General features: G+C 40.3%; 1 protein-coding gene across 2 annotated transcripts; it reads left to right on the top strand.

Annotated features, from left to right (window-relative positions):
• Positions 1-178: 178 nt before the first annotated feature.
• LOC115365182 (phosphatidylinositol transfer protein beta isoform-like) lies at positions 179-23,627 on the top strand. 2 transcript variants are annotated; one of them, XM_030060039.1, is made up of 12 exons: positions 179-263; positions 5,764-5,794; positions 9,592-9,737; positions 9,982-10,073; positions 10,266-10,273; positions 10,552-10,626; positions 10,795-10,878; positions 15,122-15,199; positions 17,024-17,134; positions 17,327-17,449; positions 18,912-18,979; positions 20,736-23,627. In XM_030060039.1, exons 1-11 carry the CDS (start codon positions 202-204, stop codon positions 18,957-18,959), a joined length of 858 nt encoding a protein of 285 aa, XP_029915899.1. In that variant the 5' UTR covers positions 179-201; the 3' UTR covers positions 18,960-18,979; positions 20,736-23,627. The 2 variants fall into 2 exon arrangements, with proteins under 2 accessions (XP_029915899.1, XP_029915900.1); XM_030060040.1 differs by lacking the exon at positions 18,912-18,979.

Genomic DNA, 23,627 nt, shown 5'->3' with positions numbered 1-23,627 from the left:
GTTTCTTTGTCACAAAGCTCACATGATTTAGAATATGAGTAGTATATGTGAATTTGAGTACCATCACTAGTGCCGCTTGGATCTTAATACATTAAATCCACTTGACTAACAAGCGAGCTCAGAATCAGAGGTCTGTCCATCCCTCGCTTGACCAATCACAGCTGGCGGGGGGCGGGACCAGGGAATCGTACTTAATGGCTCATGACGTCAGCAGGAGTAAGTAGCCCTACCAGAGAAGCGACGATGGTCCTCATCAAGGAGTAGTAAGTACAGTCCTTCTTGCCAAACTGCTAACTGTGTACTTGATTTCGAGGCGTAGCAGTGTTTTACAAACCATTATTGATAAGCACCGTGGCTATTTGACTTGTTGAACACAGCTGGAAACTACTTTCTTTTCCAAATGTCTGTTTCAAACACGAGGGAAGGGTGGGATTGCTCAAGAGATCTGGCCTACCGGCTTTGACAGCAGCACCACACTGTGACAGCAGCTGCTGCTTTTTACAGTTTCCCAAGTAGAAAGTAATGGTCCTCCTCTTCAAATTTAAGTTTGTAGCTGTTGGTGTGACGGTATTTAAAGTGTAGAGGGTTACCATTGGTGCTTTCTGGTTACGAACTATCTAGTTAGCAAACTTTACCCAACCTGCTAACTCATGTTAGCACGCTAACCTAACGGTAAAACGATCAGAGCAGGAATGGGAAATAAAGGAGCAAGCTAACGTTAGCTTAGCTTGTTAGCAGCACTGACGCTCTGAATTTATGCACACAAACCTGTGTCGGCGCCAACTAATCTCACTTCAGATAAGATGGGCTTTGATTAACAGGCCACTATTTGTCCTCCCCGTCTTTATCCAGCTGTTTCAACGTCGCTAGCTAACGTTAGTGCAGTTAGCCATAAGTAAATCAACCAAAGTTACGGTAGCTTGCTAACCGAGTCATGAACTTTGATCAAAAGATGTTGATGGTACTAATCTGTCAAACCCACGAATCAAGGCACTAATATCGTGTTAGATCTAACTTTTTAGGAGTCCGAGCACTGAAGGTGATAGACCCCTTAATGGTTGCTTGGATTATTTTTCTTTCTTATTTATTTCGCTGTCAGTGTTTAGTATTTGGGTCTTAGAAACCATAATGGATACAGTACTGAAAACCAGGCAGACAGGTGGGAAATCTCACCCACTACTCGGGCAAAAACATTTTACATCAGTTGACCACATGATGGCGCTGTAATAACGAACTTTATGTTTGGGCACATAACTCTTGAACTGTAACTCTCAGAAACAAGATTATTTTTTTTTTACTATTGTGTGGATTGAGGTGACTCAGTCTATATAGGCGATACCCATTCATGCCTGAACAGATTTTCAGCTGTTTCGACTCTTGTCCAAATCGCTTGTGTCTTTGCTACCCCTGCTACACATTTTGAGCAATTGGCGCTAAGTTTGGTACATAGCATGTTATGAACCAATCTGTAAAAGGTACATTTTCTATTTTTGATATTCATAAGGTTTGCTGCAATTCACTTTTGAAGTTTGCACCAAATGCTAACTCTTGCAAAAACAGCAATACCTCATCAACCATTTGTAAAGTAAATAAAAAAAAAAACAAAAACAAAGCATACATTCTGAGCATATGGAGTCAGTTGTGCAGATTTGCACCAGATTTTTTTTCCATGTTCTTGTGTCACATTCAGTTCATCGTATAGGCTAAAGTTTGGTCATAATTTGTGAAACGAGTTTACCAGCAAAAGACACATTTTCATCTAAATTGCCGCTAAAATCTTTAAGAAATTATTAAAATTACACCGTAGGTCCGAGAGAGCTGAGATTAGCTGTGACTAGTGGTCACTATAGTTTGCATAATCAGTTAACAATTACGTTATATCTCCAAAAGTGTTAGTTCAAATGCTCCCAAGATACACAGACGTTCTCTAGATGGTAGATATCAAGTGTCCAAGTGGTGTTCAGATCAATTGGTGTGTCTGCTGTGATATCCATTCTCTTGCCTTTGTACTGTATGTACATTTTCTATTTTGCTCAGTGTTGGATCAGAAAGTATTTGACAATACACCTGAAACCAGCAGAATGATGTGTGATTTTTGTGTGTGTGGTCAGAATTTTATCACTAACATTTTCACTGTTGTAAACATTCTAAGTTTAAACAGATAAAAATACTGTGGTCTGGCACATGTGATGTCATTGTCACAAGGTCAAGATAGGAACAGGTAGAACAGCTTCTCCTGTGTGGGGCCTGAGGTCCCCCACATACACACACAAATACACACTCTCACTCAGCCACTCACACGGAGCGGACAGCAGAGCAGAGAGGATGTGGTGCAGTGAAAGATCACCTTTTACTTGAGCTGACTACAGCCATGCTCATTACTGTAACTGCAATAAATGATTCACAAGTAAAAAGCCAAAACTTTATCAATACAGGTGTTCAGCAAACTTAAACATACAAGAGCAATATTTTCATCTGCTCTGTCCGCAGTCTCTCATACACTGCTGCTATGTTTTACACAAGAACAGCACACTAGCTTGGCTATCAGTGAACTGTTACAAACAAGCTAAATCAACAGCTGTCTGTATGTAGTCTAACTGTTTAGCTTTACACATATGATCAAATCTGGCAAATTTTTGGAAACAAGGTCAAGATAGGAACGGGACAGACCAGCCCCTCCTCCCCACTACCAGCAGTGCTTGCAGGCAGTGAATCACATCAGCAGAGGTGGAGGACAGGATGAATGGCTGATGTGAATTGCGGAGTCAGAAATATTGTTTATTTTTATTGACATTTCAGATTTGTTTCCAGTGAGAGATTATAGTGACTTTTCTGACATTACTATTGATGGAGTAGAAACATTTAAAATTCAAATAGGCATTTATTTAGTAATGAAAAAGAACTGATAAGAGTATCGATAAAGAACTGAACACATAAGGAGTATCAATAAAAGTAAAATCCTAACGATACCCACCCCTATTCAGAATATTTATAGTAGCCTGTAGTATAGACATCAGAGTAAATAATATACTACAGTACACTATAACTAAGTGGGATACGCTCAATCTGTCTCAGCTTAACCTCATCACCCAAATTTGGGTCTCTTTGATCAGACATATAAAGGTCTGCACAATAGCAACAAGTGTTACTGAAAACCCAAGAATTCAAACTGCATTTCAGAAATACTAGGATGATGTCACGACAGCTTCCTCTGCTGCTTTCATGTAGTCTGTGGTTTGTTCACACAAAAGTGTCTCCATCACCAGGATGCTTTTCCTCTCACTAATACTGTTCTGTGCTTATTGCATCCCAGGTCCACACATGCACACATATCTTTATGCACAGGCGCATACGTTTATGTACATGTATTATTGAGACTACATCAGTGCCATATGTTTAGGCACCAATGTTGGCAGGTCAGAGTGGACATCTCAGCTGCATGAGTGCTGCAACCTAGAGATTCAGAATGGAACTTTTTTTCCGCAGGCTGGTCTCTGCATTCGGCAAAACTGAGAATTGACTCGTTATGGTCATATTGACAGACAATATGACTGTGATATATCCTTACAAATTAAATTAGAAATTGATGATGCGGAGTAGCGGACATAAACCTAAATGTTTTTGGCTAGTTATTGGGAAAATTAAAGGCTAGAATATAGGCAAAACAGGATTTTGAAGAGTCATTCTAAGTCTGTGTCATTAAATGGGATTTTGCATTGTCAACAGGCAATTAGAGAGGTGTTTATGTAGCGCTGGGTGATTTAATCAAATTGTATTTTCAATTATGATTTTGGCTTCCGATGATTAAGAAAAGAAGATAATTGACACAAAAGTTCAGTGTGGCTAAAATTCACACAAGTAGATGGAAAATGTGGTGGAAAATGCAGGGCACAGTTGAGGCATTGAGCTGTTTCAGAAAGTGATGACAACAGAGTGAACGTTAACAAGCAAACCAGCTTGTCCACATTTGTTCAAGTTTATGGGTAATAGTTGACTGATAATGAAAAAGGATCATATGTACATCCATCTATGCAGACTTCTGCCTATACTTTCAGCTTTTCTACACAGAAAAAAAATGTGATTAATCAGTTGGTACTCTTTAATTTAATTTGCTTGATGAGAATAGGCCTTTACATTCTGCAGTTAACATTCTGCAATATACATGTTAACACACCTGCATCACTGTGGGGGCTTTCACACCAGCACTGCCTTTGTAAACTGTATGTAGGGACACATTATTGTCAGTTCACATCTCCTTTTCGAGCCATGATTCTTCATTTGCTTCCCATGTGTCTGTGAAGGTATTCAGATCATTCAGAACAGCACGCCATATTGTGCACCTAGCGCTGACATTGTTGAAAGTCAGTCATCCCCCATCATGAAGCCATACAGTCAGCATTGTACAGCTGGTGCACTGCTACACCCCGCAGTGGTAAACAATCAGATGTCACTGAATGTCATTATGAACACTAAACTGGCTTTGTTTCAATACATGTTCAAAACACATGTAGAATACTCTTAAAGCTGGACAAAGCTGAGGCTGCTGTTGTCATGATAGGCTACAGCTCTTTGGGTCGAAATAGTAGCGTTGGGAAGAGAGACTTACATCGTGTGTAGGGGCAAAGTAGAAAACGGCATCAGTTGTACACTTTGACAGAACTTCCTCCGCCTACCTTTTTTTCCTTCCTTGCACTGTGTGGTTAGTGGTCACTTAGTGCAGCTTCTTCTTTGTCCGGGTAAATGATGTCATTTTGGTGTGGGCACAGCATGCCACACCCCAAAGCAGAAATCTGCTGGGACACCACAGCTGAGATGAATGAGATGTTTGTGCTTTCAGTAAAAAGTCAATATTTTTTTTCAAAATCAGATGTTTTTTTATGTTTCATATTAGAAGTATATCCATCAATGTCAAATTTAATAAATAAACTATATTCAACACCCCTGAAATATAACTTGTTTCATATAGTTGGCTTTTGAGAAATGTGGCATCCAGTTGGGAAATTAGTCCCAACTATTTCCCCTGACAGTGCCCCCTAATAATGCTTGTCTATATCAACAGCGGCAAATGCAAAAGGTAGTTTGTGGAAAATAAATGGGCCATCTCTATCCCAGGTCTGGGTGGTGCACGTTTTCCTTCTAAATTGCTTAATATTTTCACTCTTTCCATTCTCATAGCTCAGTGCTTTTTTCCTCTTCACTATTGCCTCCTCTAACTGCTGTTTTCTTCATGCCTCAAACATATTCAGTCTAAGCTTACACTTTTCCACTCTGGTGTGGTGATGGCTCCCTCTTATCCTGCTGAAGTCAGCAGTGTGTTTAGCTGGGCGGTAGTAGTTTTTCCTCAGGAAGTGTGACCACGACTGGCTTCTTGTTTCTTAACAGTGGTGAAGTCTGCGTGTATTGTTGAGGCTTCCTCCTAACATCATGGATTGTAGACCCTTGTGGCATGGCCACAATGCTGCTGTGTTGTGAGGCAGTGACCTTGCATAAGAAGAGAATGATTAAATCCTCAATAGGTGTTTAGTATGAGAGAAGTGACATGCTCTTTTCCTTAACAGATAGAGAAATTAATTGTTTGCCTGTGGATCCCTTACATTTGTTTTGTTTTTTGGAAATAGAAATGTTTATTTGAGCTTGTATGTTATTCAGAATTTTAATGCTCCTGGCAGAAGTGCTTAATGTTTACTGCTGTGACTCTCACAAGTAGGTCTGTTTTGTGAATGTTTTCTCGTTTTCTCATTCTCATTTTTCTCTCTTTTGCAGCCGTGTGGTGTTACCCTGTAGTGTTGAGGAGGTGAGTACCCAAAGTTTGTAATCGCATTCTGTTTTCATTATGTTGTAGCCAAAATAACCAGCCACTAAAATGAGTACTATTTTGGACATAAGGGCAACACCAAATGTCTGTATTGCGCCCTTCTTTAGAATAATAGTCCTTATACCCACAGAGTACAGGCAATCAGAATTGAATGTACTACTTATTCTTTCTGACTGTGTGGCTGCTGGATATGAGTAAAGGCAGCACAGCCTTATCCAAAATAAGACATTATTTGTAATTCCTGTCTTTCTTTTTCAAGAGTAGGCAATTGTTTCCCTTTTTTATAAAGGATTTTGTTTATGGATCCCAGACTCTCACCCTCCAGCCTTTTATGGCAGCAAAATCTGTTGGCAATTGCACCAGATTTTTAAAGCGCTGTCCAAATAATTGAAAAATAAGTGTTCTCTTGAGGGGAGGAAAACTTGTAGGAGTTCTGTAATGACTGAAAAATAAACAAACAAACACCCTTCTGTTGCACCGTCTGTTGTCCAACCATCATAACAGGAGACAGAAACTAGTAAATTTGGCCAGCAGCGTGTAGGATTGATTTTGAGTTTGTGATGCAAATAAAACCCTGGGATTTAGTCCAGGTTTGGGCTGGTCTGCATTGCAGTTTGATTTGGAAAGACAACAGCTTAACTGAAAGGCTGTCACTCTACAAGCATATTTGGCTGTTGATTTCTGTGGTAGATTTTAGCCACCATGTTGTATATCTCTGATCTATAGAGCCACTGCAGGCCCACATCACCCATCTTAGTTAGCTTTAGCTTATTTGCACAGTGATAAAGTAGCAAGTCAGATAGCGGCAGTCCTTGGCATAGGCAGAACAGGCATTTCCCTAGAGCCTGGACAGCTTGGTTGCAGCTGGGGTTAAAGGGGCCAGTTGAACATCTCAGTTTCTGTAAATCCTTTTATTTCTGTCATGTCAGAATATTTTGTCAAAATTATGTCAAAAGTTGGGATGAGCATACAACTTGAGTATTCACATTTTTAATATTGTTGTATCAGTTTTTTTATTCTTACATTTTCTTTGAAAATGTACCTAAGGGCTAGCTTGATCTTACATACTCTAATACAGCTAACCTCTTTACTGTGATGAAGTCACAATGGAAAATTTACTTTTTCAACTTGCCTACTCATTTTCTATATATTTCTATATTACTCTCCTTTGGCCTGTAGTAGGGCTGGGCAGTACAGATAAAATCACAAAAACACAGTATTTTTGACCAAACACCTCAGTATCAGTATTTTTAGTGATGACTATTGGTGCTTTCACAAAATATTTACACACTGGGATTTTTGATAAATGCATTCCCCAATCAGATTTTTTGTCAGATTTGAATAAATATCAATATAATCACTAAGCTGATAAATGCAAATAATAGAACAGCTAGAGCAGTCAGATAAGTTCAAAAAATCACTTTCCCGTAATGCAGCTTTTAAAACCAGGAAAAGACAACACTTATGCAATATCAGAATATTACGATATGCAAAATCCCAGATGATGTCGCCCAACCCTAGTGTGTGAGCATCTCACCTAACACAAAATTTCTTTGTTCTCCTGCATCCAGCTGATTTGGATGCACCATCTACACTTTGTCAGAAGTTGGATTGGATAGTCCTAAATTTGACATTGGAGTCTTAATATCAGCATGAATATTTTTTCTAATTTTATCCCTCATCTTATTGTTAAATTTGGCTCATTCTTATGTGTCAGAGTCAACATTTCCGATATTGTAAACAATCACCTTAAAGCTTAACCTAAAACATTTGCCTTTATACTCACTCTCAGTAGTTACCTGTTGAAAAAATGCCCGTTCTAGATCAACCCAAATCACTTAATGATTACCTGACTTTAGAAATGTAAGAAAGTCCTTGAATTTACCTGTCCATTTTCTTGGGTGGGGTGGTGGTAAAGGTCAGATTTTTTTTTTTTTTTTTTTTAGGCCACCACCTTGCTATGTAACCTGAAGGATACTTGGACAATAACAGTTCATAGAGTCATGTAATTAACAACAACCCAAATTCTTATGTAATGCCTTTTTCTGCACTGGGCCAAATTGTACTTTGCTTTCATGCTTACATGCCGTCCTCATTATAATAAGAAAGATGGTTGTTCTAAAATCAGTCTTAAATGTTGTTAAAATTTAAATGGACTTAAAGCAATTAAATTAAATCTCTAATTCTGTATACACCTTGTGTTTGGGGCTGGTGGGACAACATTTATGTGAAGGGGGTCGTATAGTCTTGCCAAGGGAAGCAAATGACCCAAGCATGCCACTATAGTCAGATGATAATACTTTAGGGGAGAAAACAACACAAAGGAGAAGAAAAAAATAATCATAGAAACAAAAACAAGGGGATTTAACAAATCACAATTTTAAAATAAAGTACTCTATGTGATGACACAACTGATTATGACAAGTTACGATTTGATGATTGCTGTGCAACTTGTAATGTAAACATTTGTAAAACAGGCATCAGCTTACAGTATGTGAACGGAAATGTGAATTCTTTGAACCCATTGCCTAATTGAATATGCTTAATTTGAGGGTAGCCAGTTTAGTTTGTTAGTTTAGTTTACTTTGTGTAGTTTGTGTTTTTAGTTTGTACAAATGGTGCTACAGTGCACACTAAGAGCACCTGGGACCTGTACCATAAAGCTGGATTAACATACCCAGGGTTTCTCTAGTTATCTGGCTTCACTTAAGTAGACATACGCAATCCTGATTTTCGGTACCACGAAGCAGGTTATCAACTCGCTAACTGAACCCAGGGTTTTCCAATCTAGATTTGTGCGCGCTCAAGGAATGCTGGCAAAAAATCGCCAACTGTGTCAATGCGTAAATTAGTGAGATTATAATATTACTTCCCCACCATGACAGCACAAGTAGATCTTTTTGTGTGATTTGTGTGTTCCATGAATTTATGTGTTTATGAAATTTGTCGTAATGGCATGTGATTTTTAGCCTTATTATTTCAGATGCAACCCCAGTGGAGTAAAAAGAACATGGGAACAAATAAAAAATAAGTTTAAAAACACACTTCAAAGTGGTCAGTACACTTATTACATCTTATACATGTAGCATATGTATATGTACATGTTGTAGGCTATATAGCCTACAACATGTACAAGGCTTTACTTCTTTACACTCATCAAATGGGCAGGCCATTTTCCAAGAGAACTGATTGGTCAGTAGGTGGGGCATTCATACCTGCTGAGCTCTTATTGTGATCTTATTGTGTAGGTGTTCAATGTATGTTACCACGGCAACATACCCCGATAAAAAAGTAAACCACCTTTGTGGTACAGAAAACCCAGGGTTAACCCTGAAGTTACCTCGCTAAGCCGAAATCCAGAGCTACAGGCCCCTGGTCTCCATTTTGTTTACATAACATTTTCATCCATGAGATTGGGGATGACATAACACATGCCAAAATAAACAATGCAATTTTCAAAATATTCCAAAATAAGGCTTTGTAATAGCCTTTTGAGAGAGAAAATGCATTTAACATGTTTATTAGGCCTCAAGGACACACACGGTTTCACACAAGGTGTTTTTGTAAGAGATGTTGAATGTAAACTAAAGCATGTGTGTTACAAGAAACCCTACACTGGCTTCCTTTAACCCAGAGCCTGAAAAAATTATGTAGCACCAGCTTGTTACTATAGACCAGTACAAGTTTATTCACCTGATATGAGTACCTGAATTTAATTCCTTTTTATTGGGTTATCATTCATTTGTTTGCTAAAGCTGTGCTGCTTTGTGTTTCAGTATCAAGTGGGACAGTTGTTCTCAGTGGCTGAAGCCAGTAAAAATGAGACTGGTGGTGGAGAGGGCATTGAGGTCCTCAAGAATGAGCCCTATGAAAAAGATGGCGAGAAAGGACAGTATACGCATAAAATCTACCACTTGAAGAGGTATTTGCATTTTTGCTGTTTGATTCAGACTACTGTGTGTCTGCTCCGTTCCCTCCCAGTAGTGTAATTGCATTGTGTTACCAGTTAGTGGCAGCGTTGTCTTTCTTGTGATGAGAAGCATTCCAGGTTGTACATTATTCCTCACTGGTGCTCTAGGACCACAGATAAATGAGCTAGTGTGTTTCCTTTTGCATCTATCCATACGAACCTCCACCCGTTCCCATCCTCTTTCCCCACTCTGCAGTAAAGTCCCTGGGTTTGTCAAGCTGTTTGCCCCTGATGGCTCCCTGACATTCCATGAAAAAGCCTGGAATGCCTACCCTTACTGCAGAACCAGTGAGTCCTCTCCCATCAAACCTACCTTTTCCTTTCCCTTGGTCCTTATCCTCCTGCATGGTTAAATAAATTGTCCCTTATTTAATTGCCACATATTTTCTATTGATATGAGTGCACAGTGTGTGTTGCAGTTGAAATGCAGTGAAGTTTAATGCCAGTTTTTCCTCTCCCTTCATGCTTAACTTGATCCAGTTGTGACGGTGAGTAGCTCAAAGCGTTTTTTGTTGTATTTGTGACATTGGTTTTCTATTGATTAAATTACCAAAATGTTTTTTTTTCTGCAAGTTAATAGCAGTTCATAGATTCGTTATTGTGTTGGTGGGTATTTGTAATGATACTGGCTTTCACAATGGCAGATTAAAAACTGTTCTGCTGAACTGTGTCTGCAATCATGTGTTTAGTTTTCTGAATCAATTCACTAGATACATACAGTAGTTTAGTGACTTTAACAAATGTAAATCCTATCTTTTCCCTCTAGAATGAGTATATGAAAGATGACTTCATCATTAAGATTGAGACATGGCATAAACCTGACCTTGGAACACAAGAAAATGTGAGTGCCGCTCTGTCATTGCTATAGAAAATTCTTTTTTTCCTCATTTTCATTTTCCTTTGTTTTTAGATTTATCAGTGCAATTATTTTTAACAAAAATATTCTGTTTGAAGATGGATTTTGAATTTGTGTTTTGTTGACTTACAAATGTCTGTTTTGGTTTGCCAGGTGCATAAACTAGACAATTCCACATGGAAGAGTGTAGAAGTTGTGCCCATTGACATAGCAGACAGGGATCAGGTGGCCCCTAGTGTAAGTAGAACCGCCTTTGTTGCATACTCACACCGCTGCATAAAGCTCCATATGGCGCCTCCATGTGGACAGGCCTGCTCATTACCAAGCTGACAAACCTCATCCACTTAACATTAGTAATGTTCAAATTGGGGTTTTGTTTTTTGTTTTTTTGGAACAGTTATAAAGCTGTTTCATTTTGTTGTTTGTGTTTAATATCTAACTTTCAGCAGGCTGTTTTTTCCTTTTGTTTGCAAATTAAGTGGTCTTTGTGTGTACTTTAGTTCTTACAATTCAGCACTGATATTACATACAATATGCACTATATAACCGAAAAATTTCCCTGAATTGCTAATCATACAGTGCATCTTTTTGGTGTGGAGACATTTTGGAGACATTGGTGGAGACATTTTCATTTGTATTATTGACGTCAATTAGAGGATATATTGAACTGAAACAAATTTTGTTTTTTGTTTTTTTTTCAGCAAAATACTAGTAAGCACACATCTTTGCAAATTAAATTAATACATATATATCTGAAAATTGCACAGCCAGGTGCTCTGGATAGGCGAATTGGAGGTAAAGTTATATCACGTTGAACTCAGACATTGCATACTAACTGGCAAAGCTCAAAGAAGATTTGCTTTACTTTCATTTTGTTACTTTTACAGAGTTTTTTAAAATCTGAAATGCACCAAGAATTTTAACTTGAGATTTCCTGGCACTGGCTAAATCAGAGCCGTTTTTAATACTGAATAGTTCTATAGTCCACTGCCTTTCAAAACTGTAACAAAATGGTTGCTTCAGTGCCATCTACAGGAAAAGAGTTATCTATAAAAGGAAATAAGTAGATATACCTCTCTGTAATAGAACAAACAGACAAAATTAGGATTTGCAGCTGTGACTGATCATAAAACTTAAAGTCACAATGTGCTGGTGTGTGGAATCAACCTTGCACCACCCCTAGTGTAGGCATGCTTTGTGGGTAAATGTAAATGATTCTCTTCTCTGCGATTCTTTTATTTTTGCTTATTTTGCTATCACTGCTAGAAGTGAGTTTTTAAAAAAAAAGATCAGAACAAATGAGCTCATTTTTCATACATCCAGTTAAAAAAATTACATATTAACTTTGGCTGCATTGACTTGATGAACTGTTATCGAAGGTGTAGACCTGCACCTGTGGCCATACGGGGCCTCAAGCTGTTATACAGTTTACAATTAATCAGAGTTTCTTGACCATATTGATGCATTCCAAGCTCTTTCAAATACTCACTGCTGGTCAATTTGATATTGTGATTATTTTTTTTTTTTTCCTTTCCCCACTTCCACCCATTCGGTTACATTTTAATGAAATGGTGAGCAGCAAAACTGTCTCATTGAGCAGTGCAGAATAATACTGCTCACGGCAGTGAAAATTTAACACAGTGCTTGAATGTATGAACAATGCCATGATACTTTTAATAACCTTGTGCATAAGCTGTATGAGGAAATCATACTGTCCTGGGAATGTAAGTCCACAAATTTATGGGGGGGGCTCAGTTATTATAACATCAGTGTGATTTTTGCATCACGTTCTGCCAAGAGATTGAAATTAATTTCAAGATTTATCTGTGCTACCAGAACTTGGAGTAGGACAAAAAACATGGCTTTCTGGCTACTAGATGTTGAGCACAGCTCATATTTTCTATCACACAAAATCCAGTCAGGCTGTCAGAATAGGTGGACCATTAACAAGTTTATCAACAAGCTCATAGTATTTACTCTCTTTTTGAAAGGATCCCTGCATAACATTTTCAGTGATGTTATAATAAACATATATAGAATATGATACACTTATTCACTAATAACTTAATTAACTTATATCAAGATTTGTGCTAATCTTTCATTTTGAATCTTCGTATTGGAAAGCCATACATGCCATTTCACTGGAGCATCTGTGTTCAAGACTGATATTTTGAAATAAAATATGTATTGGTTTTTGTTAATCCTTCATTTTGAATCTTTGAAATCTTATTTGAAAGTCTTACACATTATTGCTGTTATTTGGCACCACATTGCCTCATTTCACCATGGCTCTGTATGTGTGTGCATATGTGTGGCTATTTGCCTGAGCAGCATTGGTACTGTGTGTACGTGTTTGTTTGCGGTGGGTAGTTAACGAGGCGGACGTGTTTGCCTTGCTGGAGAAGAGTGTTGTGTCTGAGGGCCCTATCAGCCCTCAGCCTCAGGCATGGCTGCAGGGCCTGGGGCGTACCGCCAGCATAGATGAGTTTGTTAGTGTAATTAAGGCTCACAATGCTCCGTATGCCGGAACTAGACAAATACACACAACATAAACACACTCTCAGTCGAACACACACTCTTTTACTTCAGGAGTAGCTCCTTTTCGTCTACCATGGCACATCGATTCACAGACCTCATTAGTGCAGCACAGTGTATTGTTATAGTGATGGAGCACTCAGCATTAAAACAGCCAAATTACTGTGTGTGTATGTGTAGGGGTGGGTTTCTCTTTCCACTCGTTTGGCACCCTCCTGTCGGCCAATAGCCCTGAAACGTAGCTTTTAGCTGCAGGCACATCATGATTTATTTAAAATTGCTTGGCCCTTGAGCTGTTGATAATTTGAAAGCCATTTCATTTATTTGTATTACTGTTTTTTCTCACCAGTTTTATGAAGTCAACTTTGCCCTTCTCTCTGTGCTCGTGCATTACACAACTACAGACAGAGAGTAAGAGTGTTTGTCATGTGTGCTCAGTCTAGCATGTGTGTTCAGTATTTTTCTATATACTTAAAGGCCTTTGCCTTGGCATTCAGATACTATTCTGTATTGTGGATGTCATAGTTAGTTCAGTGAAATGGGTTTGGCAGGACATGACTATTTGTATATAGGGTATAAGGGCGGAGTGCTGCTGCGGTGAGTGCAGCTGTACTTAACCGTACACACATACACACATTTTACCATGCATGAGGGCAGCTACACTTTGTGAGCTCTGATCTCATCCTCTTTAGAGCTAACTTCAGGGAAATTCCAGTGGGTACTCCTGCTGCTGGCAACACCTGCAACATTGCATGCACTTTTAAAGAAGGACTCATCAACACACATGCTAGTAGACACATGCACATTCTTCTGCACACACTGGCACACAGTGTCACCCTGCCATCTATAATTTTTGTAAAGCTATTTGCTGGTAGCATCAACAAACCAATCCTTACAGGCCCCCATCTTCCAGAAAAGGCAGCCCAGAGCCATAATGCAGGGCCCCGTGGACCATGTTGGTGTTCTGAGAGATTTACACAAGGTTGGGCTGTGCTTTAGCCCAGCAGCATGGCAGTATCTCTGGGGGCCTGGAGAAGGACTGGGTGGGGTTTGGAGAATGGGTGTAATACTCTTGGCCCTCCAATGGCAGTGACTGCTGTGCTCTTTAGCTTAGAGGACAATCAACAGCAGTGTAGGACAAATGCTCATAGACATCTCCTAACCTATTAGAGGCTTTAAAGTCACGATGACATCGGGGGGGAACAATCTTGTCAGCTAATTCTCCATATTAAAAAACTAATAATAAAGTAATCATAATAAATAATAATGATAATTGTTTTTTTTATTATTATTTTTTTATTATTATTATTTATTTACTTCCCCCTCGAAACTTTTAGTGTTTATTTCATGGCATACCAGTGGGTATAAATAAAAAATTCCATTTAATAAAACCACGGATTTTGGACCAATTCTCCTTTGACCATCCTGCAACATCACATCTTTTAAAGTGATGTGAGTGGCAACATTCACCCCTGAAAATCCTGCAACTTTGTTGGACATAATTGGAATTTATCAGTCTTAAAGAACCTGTGACAGCTAAAGATCATGTGCAGCGACCGGGATTCGAATCCAACCTCCGGTCCTTCGCTGCATGTCATCCCCTCTCTCTCCCCTGCCTTTCCTGTCTATTTCTACTGTGACTGTCAAATAAAGCAGAAATGCCAAAAAAACAATCTTAAAAAAAAAAGATCATGTGCCAAGCATTTCACAGTACTTGACCAAGTGTAGAGTATGCAAATATTTATGGTCCAACCCACCCACCTCTAAACGGTCCCAACCCTAATATCCTGTTTAAACTGGAAATGTGTTGAATTATAGTAGCACACCATTGACATGCTGCTTTTTGTGACTTCATTAAAGGCCCTTGCACAAAGCCCAGTGTAACATCCAGAATGTGTTGAATTGTCAGTGTTTGTGTTAACAGTGTAAATTGTTCTGACTGTAGGATTACAAGCCAGATGAGGACCCTGCGCTGTTCAAGTCAACCAAGACTGGCAGAGGACCCCTTGGGCCCATCTGGAAGGTACTGCTTTTGTGAGCCATGGGAGGGAGAATTGTGGTGATGGAGATGGTGGGGCTGTGGAGGGAGTTTTTAGCACTGTTTTGTTTTGGGAGTAAAGCCACTCTTTGTAATTGAGATGGCAAGAATCTGTGATCATCCAGACTAGTAATAATGTCAATAATAGTCAGAATGGTTAATGAATACTGCACTACACAGGAGAGCACAGTGGAGGGGGAAGAAGGCTGGAGTAGGCTCTGTGGCAGCTTGATGAAGACAGATCACCTCTTTCCCAGCTTTAATTGGATATAGTTAAAATCGCAAGTCATCAGGTCAGATTAGGGCTCTTGTGCTCTTCCCACCTCCTCATTTAGTCAGGACTTTATGTGTAGCCTCCTGTCTGCATGTGATGTGTGAGAAAATGAGAGGGAGACATAAATAGGAAAGGGCACATGTTTGGGCACTGATTCTAAATTTGACAAGGGAGCAAATCTTTTTAATGACAGACGTTCTTTTGATGGAAATTAAAAAGTCAAGATGACATAGCTCAGTTATCCACACAGAAACTTTGTCAGGAGTTTTGTTATTTCCCCTTTAAACCCTGTCGTACCCTGCAGCCTCACAAATGGGCCCAGCTCACTGTTAGAGCGCTAAGAATTTCTATTCTGCATTGGAGCCCTCAAAGTTCACCATGGGAAACTTTCCTCTGCTTCAAGTACTTTCACAGAACAAAGGCAGCCAAACAGCTTTAAAAAGTATGAATAAAGAAGCACAACTTTTTATTTTGTGTTTTTAATTAGATCACTTTCCCGTCTGCTGTGGACATGGAAAAAGACTGTTTTTGAAAAGGTGGGAAAAAAGTAGTTATATGACAACAGAGGCACAATTTCTGCCAGCTTCTCAGAGCAATAAAACTCTTGTCTATCTCTGCATGCACACATGCTTGCATATCGGTACCCTTTGTATTTCTGAAAACTCCTGCTCCTTTGAGTGGGGCACAGAGAGGGAGAGAAGAAATGTCACCGTAAGTGTTTTGATGTGGAATCCGTTTCATGTGAAGTTCTCCTTTAGCGATGACAACTTTTCTAAACCCACTGCAAATTTAGAAATGTTTCTCATTTCCCCTTCCCTCTTGCTCTCCTCCATGATCGTAGCATCAAACAGCAGCGGGATGGGGGTGATTGAGGCAGGTCTGTGGCATTTTCTCCTGGAATGCCGAGCCAGAATGAAGTGATTAATTAAACAGGTGTTCTCAGAGGGAGAAAGTGTGTGTTCTGGGGGTGAGCAGGTCCTAGGTGTTAATAATGTAACCAGCTTTGCACCGCGCCGCCCTTATCGCTACGCGAGCACCGTTTTATCTGCCTTCCTTGGCCACAAAGGCATGCCTGTCGGGAACGGTGTCGCTGTCAGGGCGGAAGCAGAGAAATGGTCCCTTCATCTGGAGTTTATCCACTTTGCTCTGCTCCCTCTCCCTCCTCCACCCTCCTCCCTTCCTTCTTCTCCTCTTCTTCACAGGGAGGCAGAGTGCAAGCAGCAGATGGGATTTAGAAAGTGTGTTGTAGATTAGGGGACTTTTATCGGTGCACTGCACATCTTCATATTGATAATTATTTCAGCAAGCTCCATACCCCAAGCATTATGTATTAATGCCATTTTAGCTTTGAATACAGCTGAGATTAGTCTAAAATCATTTCCTTTCAGGCCCCTGTTCTCTTAGGAGTGTACCCACATTGGAAAGTTTGTATCAACTTTTTGTTGGTTGAGCTATGATATTTATTCATTTTTCGTTTAAAAAGTGATGGATAACAAGTCTGTTTTGGCCTTCTTTTGCTGTTCTTTTCCCAACAGACGGAGCTGGCTAGTAAAACTGACTGTCCAAGGATGTGTGCCTACAAACTGGTCACAGTCAAGTTCAGGTGGTGGGGCCTGCAGACCAAGGTGGAGAACTTCATCCATAAGGTTAGGAGGGCATGTTTTCTCACAGTTAAACATTGCACAGTTTGTCTCAGCTGAAATGTTTAAGGCATGCTCAGCATATCCTATGGAATAAAGTTCCTATTTGCAGTTTGTGCCTGGGACTGTGAAGCTGTACTGTGCCTTGCTGCTCTCTATGATCAAGATTCACCAAGACTCTCCCACTGTCTCCCTCAGCAAGAGAAGAGGATCTTCACTAACTTCCACCGCCAGCTCTTCTGCTGGATTGATAAGTGGGTGGAGCTGAGTATGGATGACATCCGGCGGATGGAGGCAGAGACACAGAAGGAGCTTGAGGAGGTATGTATTCATGAACAGTTGTTATAGTTGTAATTAATTGGTAGTAACCAAGTAAAAAGTACCTTATTATGTAAACGATGCAAACATCTACTGATGAGTCAGATTGCAAGTGTTACAGTACCTTGTTGAAAATTATTAGTACCCTTTTTGGAGCATGCCCTCCTTTTTTTTTGAGTTAAGGTGATTTCAACATGAGAATTGCTTCCTTTTTATATTAGTTGAGCTTCTGCCGTTTGCTTTCGATCAATAGTATTTGACAAAAGCAGATGCTCAGCCCAACTCTTGGGTATTTGGTGCATCTCAAAAGCCTGATCCTGACCCAACCCTAAACCCAACCATGACAGTAATTTCATACCAAAACCCAACTTGAAAGATAAACCTTCTCTGGACATTGAATATCTGTGGACTATCCAACTAAAGTGTGACCATTTCATAGTATGGTTTTTGTTTTTACCCATATTATTTCTGCAAAATACTTTAACAATCTGTTGATGGCCTGTTTTTGAATATTTTGATTTATACATCAGAATTTTGTATGCACTAGACTGGCATTGCCAATCATATTGGTCATCAATTCCAAAAAAGAAATGTGCTTTAACTATTGAGGTCCAAAGGAAAACTTTAAGAAGTTAATCACTGAGTGCATTTTTATGCACACAGATCTCTGGATAATAGCTCATATCCTGGTTAACTTATTCAGAAAAAGCTCTGCACATTTTTGTATTCTGATCACATGTTATCCCTGTGTTGGTGAATACCCAGAATATTGAGCCTATTAACGTGGGCAAAAAGGATATTGGTATTTCTAGATATCTTATTCAGCTTACTGTTAACTACAGATAAGGGCTTTACCTGGTTATTTTAAACTGTGACATGATGTTTCCACTGTCCCATGAAAGCTGAGTATCGTCAATATTAAGAGGGCATTTGTGTGTATATAAACTATGTATATAAACACATTTAATGAAAAAAAAAATTGGAATTGGTACATGTATCCGTCCTCTCTCCTATCCCATTTAATCTTCCCATGTGTACTAACACTGCTGGCATCAGAATATGGTTATGGTTTTAAACATTTTTGGCATGTGCTGCTTCTCTGCCCTTGTCTCGCCTGACTGTCAGCTCCCGATTAACACCCTCTACAGGATTCCTAAGGACTGATTTTGCACTAAAACGTGACATAGAATTTATGTGTATTTTTCCGTATTCAAATTTGGGATTGGATAAATATGGTCTCCAAAATAGCCATTCCTCGTATTTTATCATAAATTACATAAACTTATAACAATAGGTGACTGTTGTGTGCTTGCAAAACAACTTTTATGGCTAATAGAACATTTAAATATTGTTTCAGCAGGAACCCTGTATCCTTTCCCCTTCCCTCTGATACTAATCACCCTGACAGGCTTCCTCATTGTGTGATTTTTTTTTTTTTTTTTAAATTTTATTTTTGTGTGTTTAGATGCGTAAGAGGGGCATTGTGCGAGGCACAAAGCCTGCAGAAGAGTAGCCAGGTCTGAGTGTGGCTGTGTAAGTCCTAACTCTTGGAAGGCATAGTGGTAGAGGCCATTTTACTTCCTTCCTTGTCAAGTGTCATAGATACCTTGTCTGCTCCCTCTGGGGTTTCTGTACTGCTGCATGGCTACACTGCTTTCACTCTTCACAGTGGTGTTGCCAAAGAATTTTGGTCCACTGTATCTGTGTGCACACGTGTGTATGTTCTCACGTGCACCTCCATAGCTCAGTCTGAATTAGTTAATCAATAACACCAGATCTTAGAAATATGAAGCATTTGCCAGGTCGTTAAGTGTTTTGCTGACCCAGTGAAAAACTCCCTGCCATGGTGTGTTTTGTGACTGAGTGTGTGCACGGCTGTGTAAGTACTTTCTAGATCTCTGTATATCTAGACATCTGTGCAGACTGTTCTCAGAATCACACACACACACCCACACACACAACCCTTTTTTTTTTTAAGGTGGCAGGCGGTCAAAAACATACAAAAAAGGCCTACTCAAGCCTTGTACCTGCAATCCAACAACTCACACAAGTCACATAGAGAATACAAGTCAGAAGAAAAACAGTCCTATTTGGAATCACAGGCTCTCATTTCTGTGTATCACATTCTGTGTAGAGCCTTACTGCTGGTTCGCTCTTGGCCCTGCTCTAAATATCAGTCTGGGAGCTTTTGGCCGTACAAGGAGAAAAAGGGAGGAATCCGGGCCGGACTGGCCAAAGTGGGCCAGGCTCAAACATTCCTGGCTTACTACCAACAGAGCATTTTATGCTTTGCCTTTCTCCCCTCACATCTCGCCCAATCCGACATGTGTTTCCCATTTTCCTCTGGAGTAAGTAAACAGGCGGGTGCCATCAAACAGGGCTGTGGCAAGGAGGATGACTAGGCCTGAGCCTCTGGACTCAGGAGTCAGCAGGGTCACAGTGAGCCTACATGAGACAGCCGAGTATGAAAGGGTGCTAAGGTATCCTGTTTCCTTGTAGCAGGAGTGAGCAGACACTTTAGGTGGGCTCGGTCACTAGCTAAGATGTGAATGACACTGCGCTGCACTGTGTGAGTGAGAAACACTATGTTGTGGGCATGATGCACGAACAGGCCTGTGTCTGCTTGTGCGCTATCACTTGTGGGGTGTTGGTGCTGGAGAGGGGAGGAGGCATGAGGAATGGAGAGGAGAGGAGGGGGGGGGGGCTCCTCAAGATGGCTCCCTTTTCCTCATTAACATACAAATGGAATTCTGCAGTTGAAAAGGAGTCTGTGCTGTGATTGAGAAAAAGGGAGGGAAGACGGAAAGAAAGGATAGAGAAGTGGTAGGATGAATCCTCATGCCATTTCATCAGATCTGTCTAGTCCTCTGTTTAGGGCCACCATTGGTTTGAACTGTTCCATTAAGGTGTTCGGCTATCAGATTCTACCGCTAATTGACTTTCTAAAGCCATCAGCCTCACAGTGGCAGAATCTGAAAGCGATGCTTTTTTCTACCTAGAAGACAAACAAGGCACTCGATAAGAACAGTTTCAGCGACATTTTCCCAGGAAAGCTATAGATTTCAGTCTGTAAAAGGAAATTTGCTAATTTTTTATGGTTTCTGGTAAGTAGTGAAACTCAAAGTCATCTAAATTGAATAACAGTGAGTCTAAACCTTGCTCCTTCACAGCTTGCAGCCATTCATGCAGAGTTCCACTTGTTGATGCATGCATCCACTAAGCCTGTCCTCACTTGTTAATCCGGTGTAAATCTAATGTGTGCATTTATTTCCCTCAATATTTGCCACAGCTTCGCAGACATGGTGAGCTGCGAGGAACCAGCGCTGCAGACGAGTGAAAAGGCCAAGGATTTTAAACAACCAGGACGACAACAGTGATGAAGACTGCAAGGAGGGCTCCTTTGGTGCCACCTTTACATTAACTGATTCAGGCTGTGGAGGAGAGGGCTCTGCTATCCACGATCAATAGAGCAGATCCCCGACTTGCACCCAATCATAGACATTCTATCCACAGAGGAATTGATTTCTAGAAACTGACACGATCTTAGCTGATAACACTCTGGTTAATTTTGATCTCCTGGGCAGAGAAAGGCCAGCTATCATCGTCATTTTATTGACAAGGCCTAAACCTCTGGATAGATATGAAGAGGAGCTACTTGCAATGGGAGATGAATATTTACAAAAAAAAAGCAGTTTAATTGGCTTGATTCCCTAATGGCAGATGTTGGACCAAATACTCCAAGAGGATATTTTCCTCTGTGCTCTGTTGGCCATTTTTGACTTCCCTTTGTTGTTAATGTCATCTCCAAAACATTCCTCAAGATGTTGCCCTCCCTTGACCTCTCTCCTCCATCTTTGTCTCCTCCTCTGTTTTTAGCTGTAAATACTGTAGCTCAGTGGTTTGCATTCCCCAGCACAAGTCTGTTTGTCATACTCTTGTTCCTTCCTGCCACAACCTCCATTAAGAGATTACTAACACCCTCAGCCTGTCGTAATCCCTCCTCCATCACCCCACATCACCTTACCCAAAGCACTGCATCTTATTAACACTGACAATCTTGCCTGTACAGGTATTCACTCTCACTCCCATGCAAATTTCAGAGCAACCCACCTCCGCTCACGTATGACATGGATACATGCGCACACTCACAGGTGTGGATGCCTTTGCAGTGACTGGTATTTTTAAAGCTCAAGCTGGGCAGATCCATGCAAGCTTGCTCAACTAAAGGATGTTACTTTGGATGTGTTTACAGCTCTCACTGTTTTTTTCCCCCACACACTCCCTATTCTAAACACACACACACACACACACACACACACACACACACACACATACATACAACACAGCGTTCTCCTCCCTAACAGATGTCCCCAGAGAAAAAACTGCACTGAAAAACAGCCACAGATGGTGCTACACCCCTCCAGCCTCTGTCATGAGCCACACTGCACCGCTCTGTTCACCCCACCTCACCCAGCCCGCCCCAGAGGCCCGCCTTACTCAACTGGTTTTCTGAGGCGGTGTGCGTTTTCCTGACGGTGAGGCCTGCTGAGCAGGGCCGACAGGTAGACTGTTTCCACAAGGCCTCTCGTGTGCGCTTCATGCTTGGTCTGTTTACAGAGCCATAGCAGCCTTAGCCGTACCCAGTCAACACCAGCAACACACACTGCTTGCCTTAATCTCTGGACCTTTTATGTACCGCATTGTACCTCTGCTGCCAACTATTGCTCTAGCTACCTCCCTTGTCTCAGACTGGGGCTTTTCCTACCCTGAAGGTTAGCACTAGATATTTAGCTGTAACTCCCTGGGTAGGGGTTCATCTGTATGTTCATTTCAGAGCTGTGTGAGGGTTTGTGCCCATACGTTTGTGATGACTGTTAATTTTTTTGAGGGTGTAGGAGTACAGGTCATTCCCTTTATGCCTCCTGGTACAGTATGTGTCAAAGCTCTTCAGCTCACACAGCATTTTCCTCAGTGAGAGATAACTTATAGTGAGAACAAATCGCAGCCAATACACTGATGTCGTTGCAGACGGGAGTAGATGTACATCTTTGCCTCAGACCAGTGGTTTTGACAGATTTGCCATATTGTTGACTTCTCAGCTGCACTGGGCTTTTTTCCCCCTAGGCTCCAGAATCGTGTGACACTGGCTCACAGTGTTGATCATCGCTAGTGTTACATTCAGTACAAGCAGTTTCCTCATCCTCAAATCCTAATGCTATTCTTTGCGTGTTTGTGTGGAGTGTATGTGTTTTCAGTTGTGCAACCAGAATGGGGGTTTGTTTTTAGATAACTCTTCAACCTCAGCCTTTTTTTTTTTAACCAGACATAGCTGTAATAAAAATGCTTTGGGGGAGTGAAGGTTCCCTATTTTTTATTTTTATATATATGTGTATATATATATAATATTCTGTAAATCTTAAGGGGGAATGTGATACCTTCCTCGGTAATGGGTTGATGGCTTGCCCAAAGAGTATGAATGGATCTCTGATGTGATTTGTTTACATGTATTCAGCACTTGTCTTAGGTTGGTGATACAGGCAGTTTTGGGAGCAATGGATGTGTGGCAATGAAATATTCACCTGTCAGCAATGCTACAGTGTTAATGATCCTTGGATATTCTCATGATCAGCTGCCTCAAAAGCTGTCTTCTGTATTACTGCCTTTATCACATGCTTTCCATGGGCAATATGGCAATACAGTTATTAACATGATAGGAGGTGGCTGTAAGGTAGCCTCTTAACATTTTGACAGTGTATGAGAAGATGACTAAAGCCAGTTGATTTTTCTAACTGTATAGATATTGTACCTCTACCAAGTGAGTGAAATGGAACCTGAAAAGTGAAAAACTGGTCTTTAGTATGATCAGTATTTCAAAGTCTATCAATACAGCCCCCGCTGTCTGTTCAATGAAAATCCAGTGACAAACCGTCTGTCAAGACAATGATGAGGGAGAGGGAGTCATCACTAGGAAAGAAAACTGTACAGTCTGATCATGATTTATTAAATTTACAACTGTCAAATTTCTAAACAGCTTGCTTTTAAATGTTTCTGATCAACTTTTGAAAATCAGGGGTCATGGTAGTGAATGTATAATGTTGTGCCTTTTCTTTCTGTAGATCTTTGTGTGCCATGAAGTCTACACAGTGTCTAAAATATCAAATAAATTTCACCTCAAAGTTTA

Source organism: Myripristis murdjan, chromosome 9 (assembly GCF_902150065.1).
Source record: "Myripristis murdjan chromosome 9, fMyrMur1.1, whole genome shotgun sequence".
Lineage (NCBI taxonomy): Eukaryota > Metazoa > Chordata > Actinopteri > Holocentriformes > Holocentridae > Myripristis > Myripristis murdjan.
Note: the sequence above shows the minus strand (reverse complement) of the source record. Positions and strands in the feature narration are given on the sequence as shown.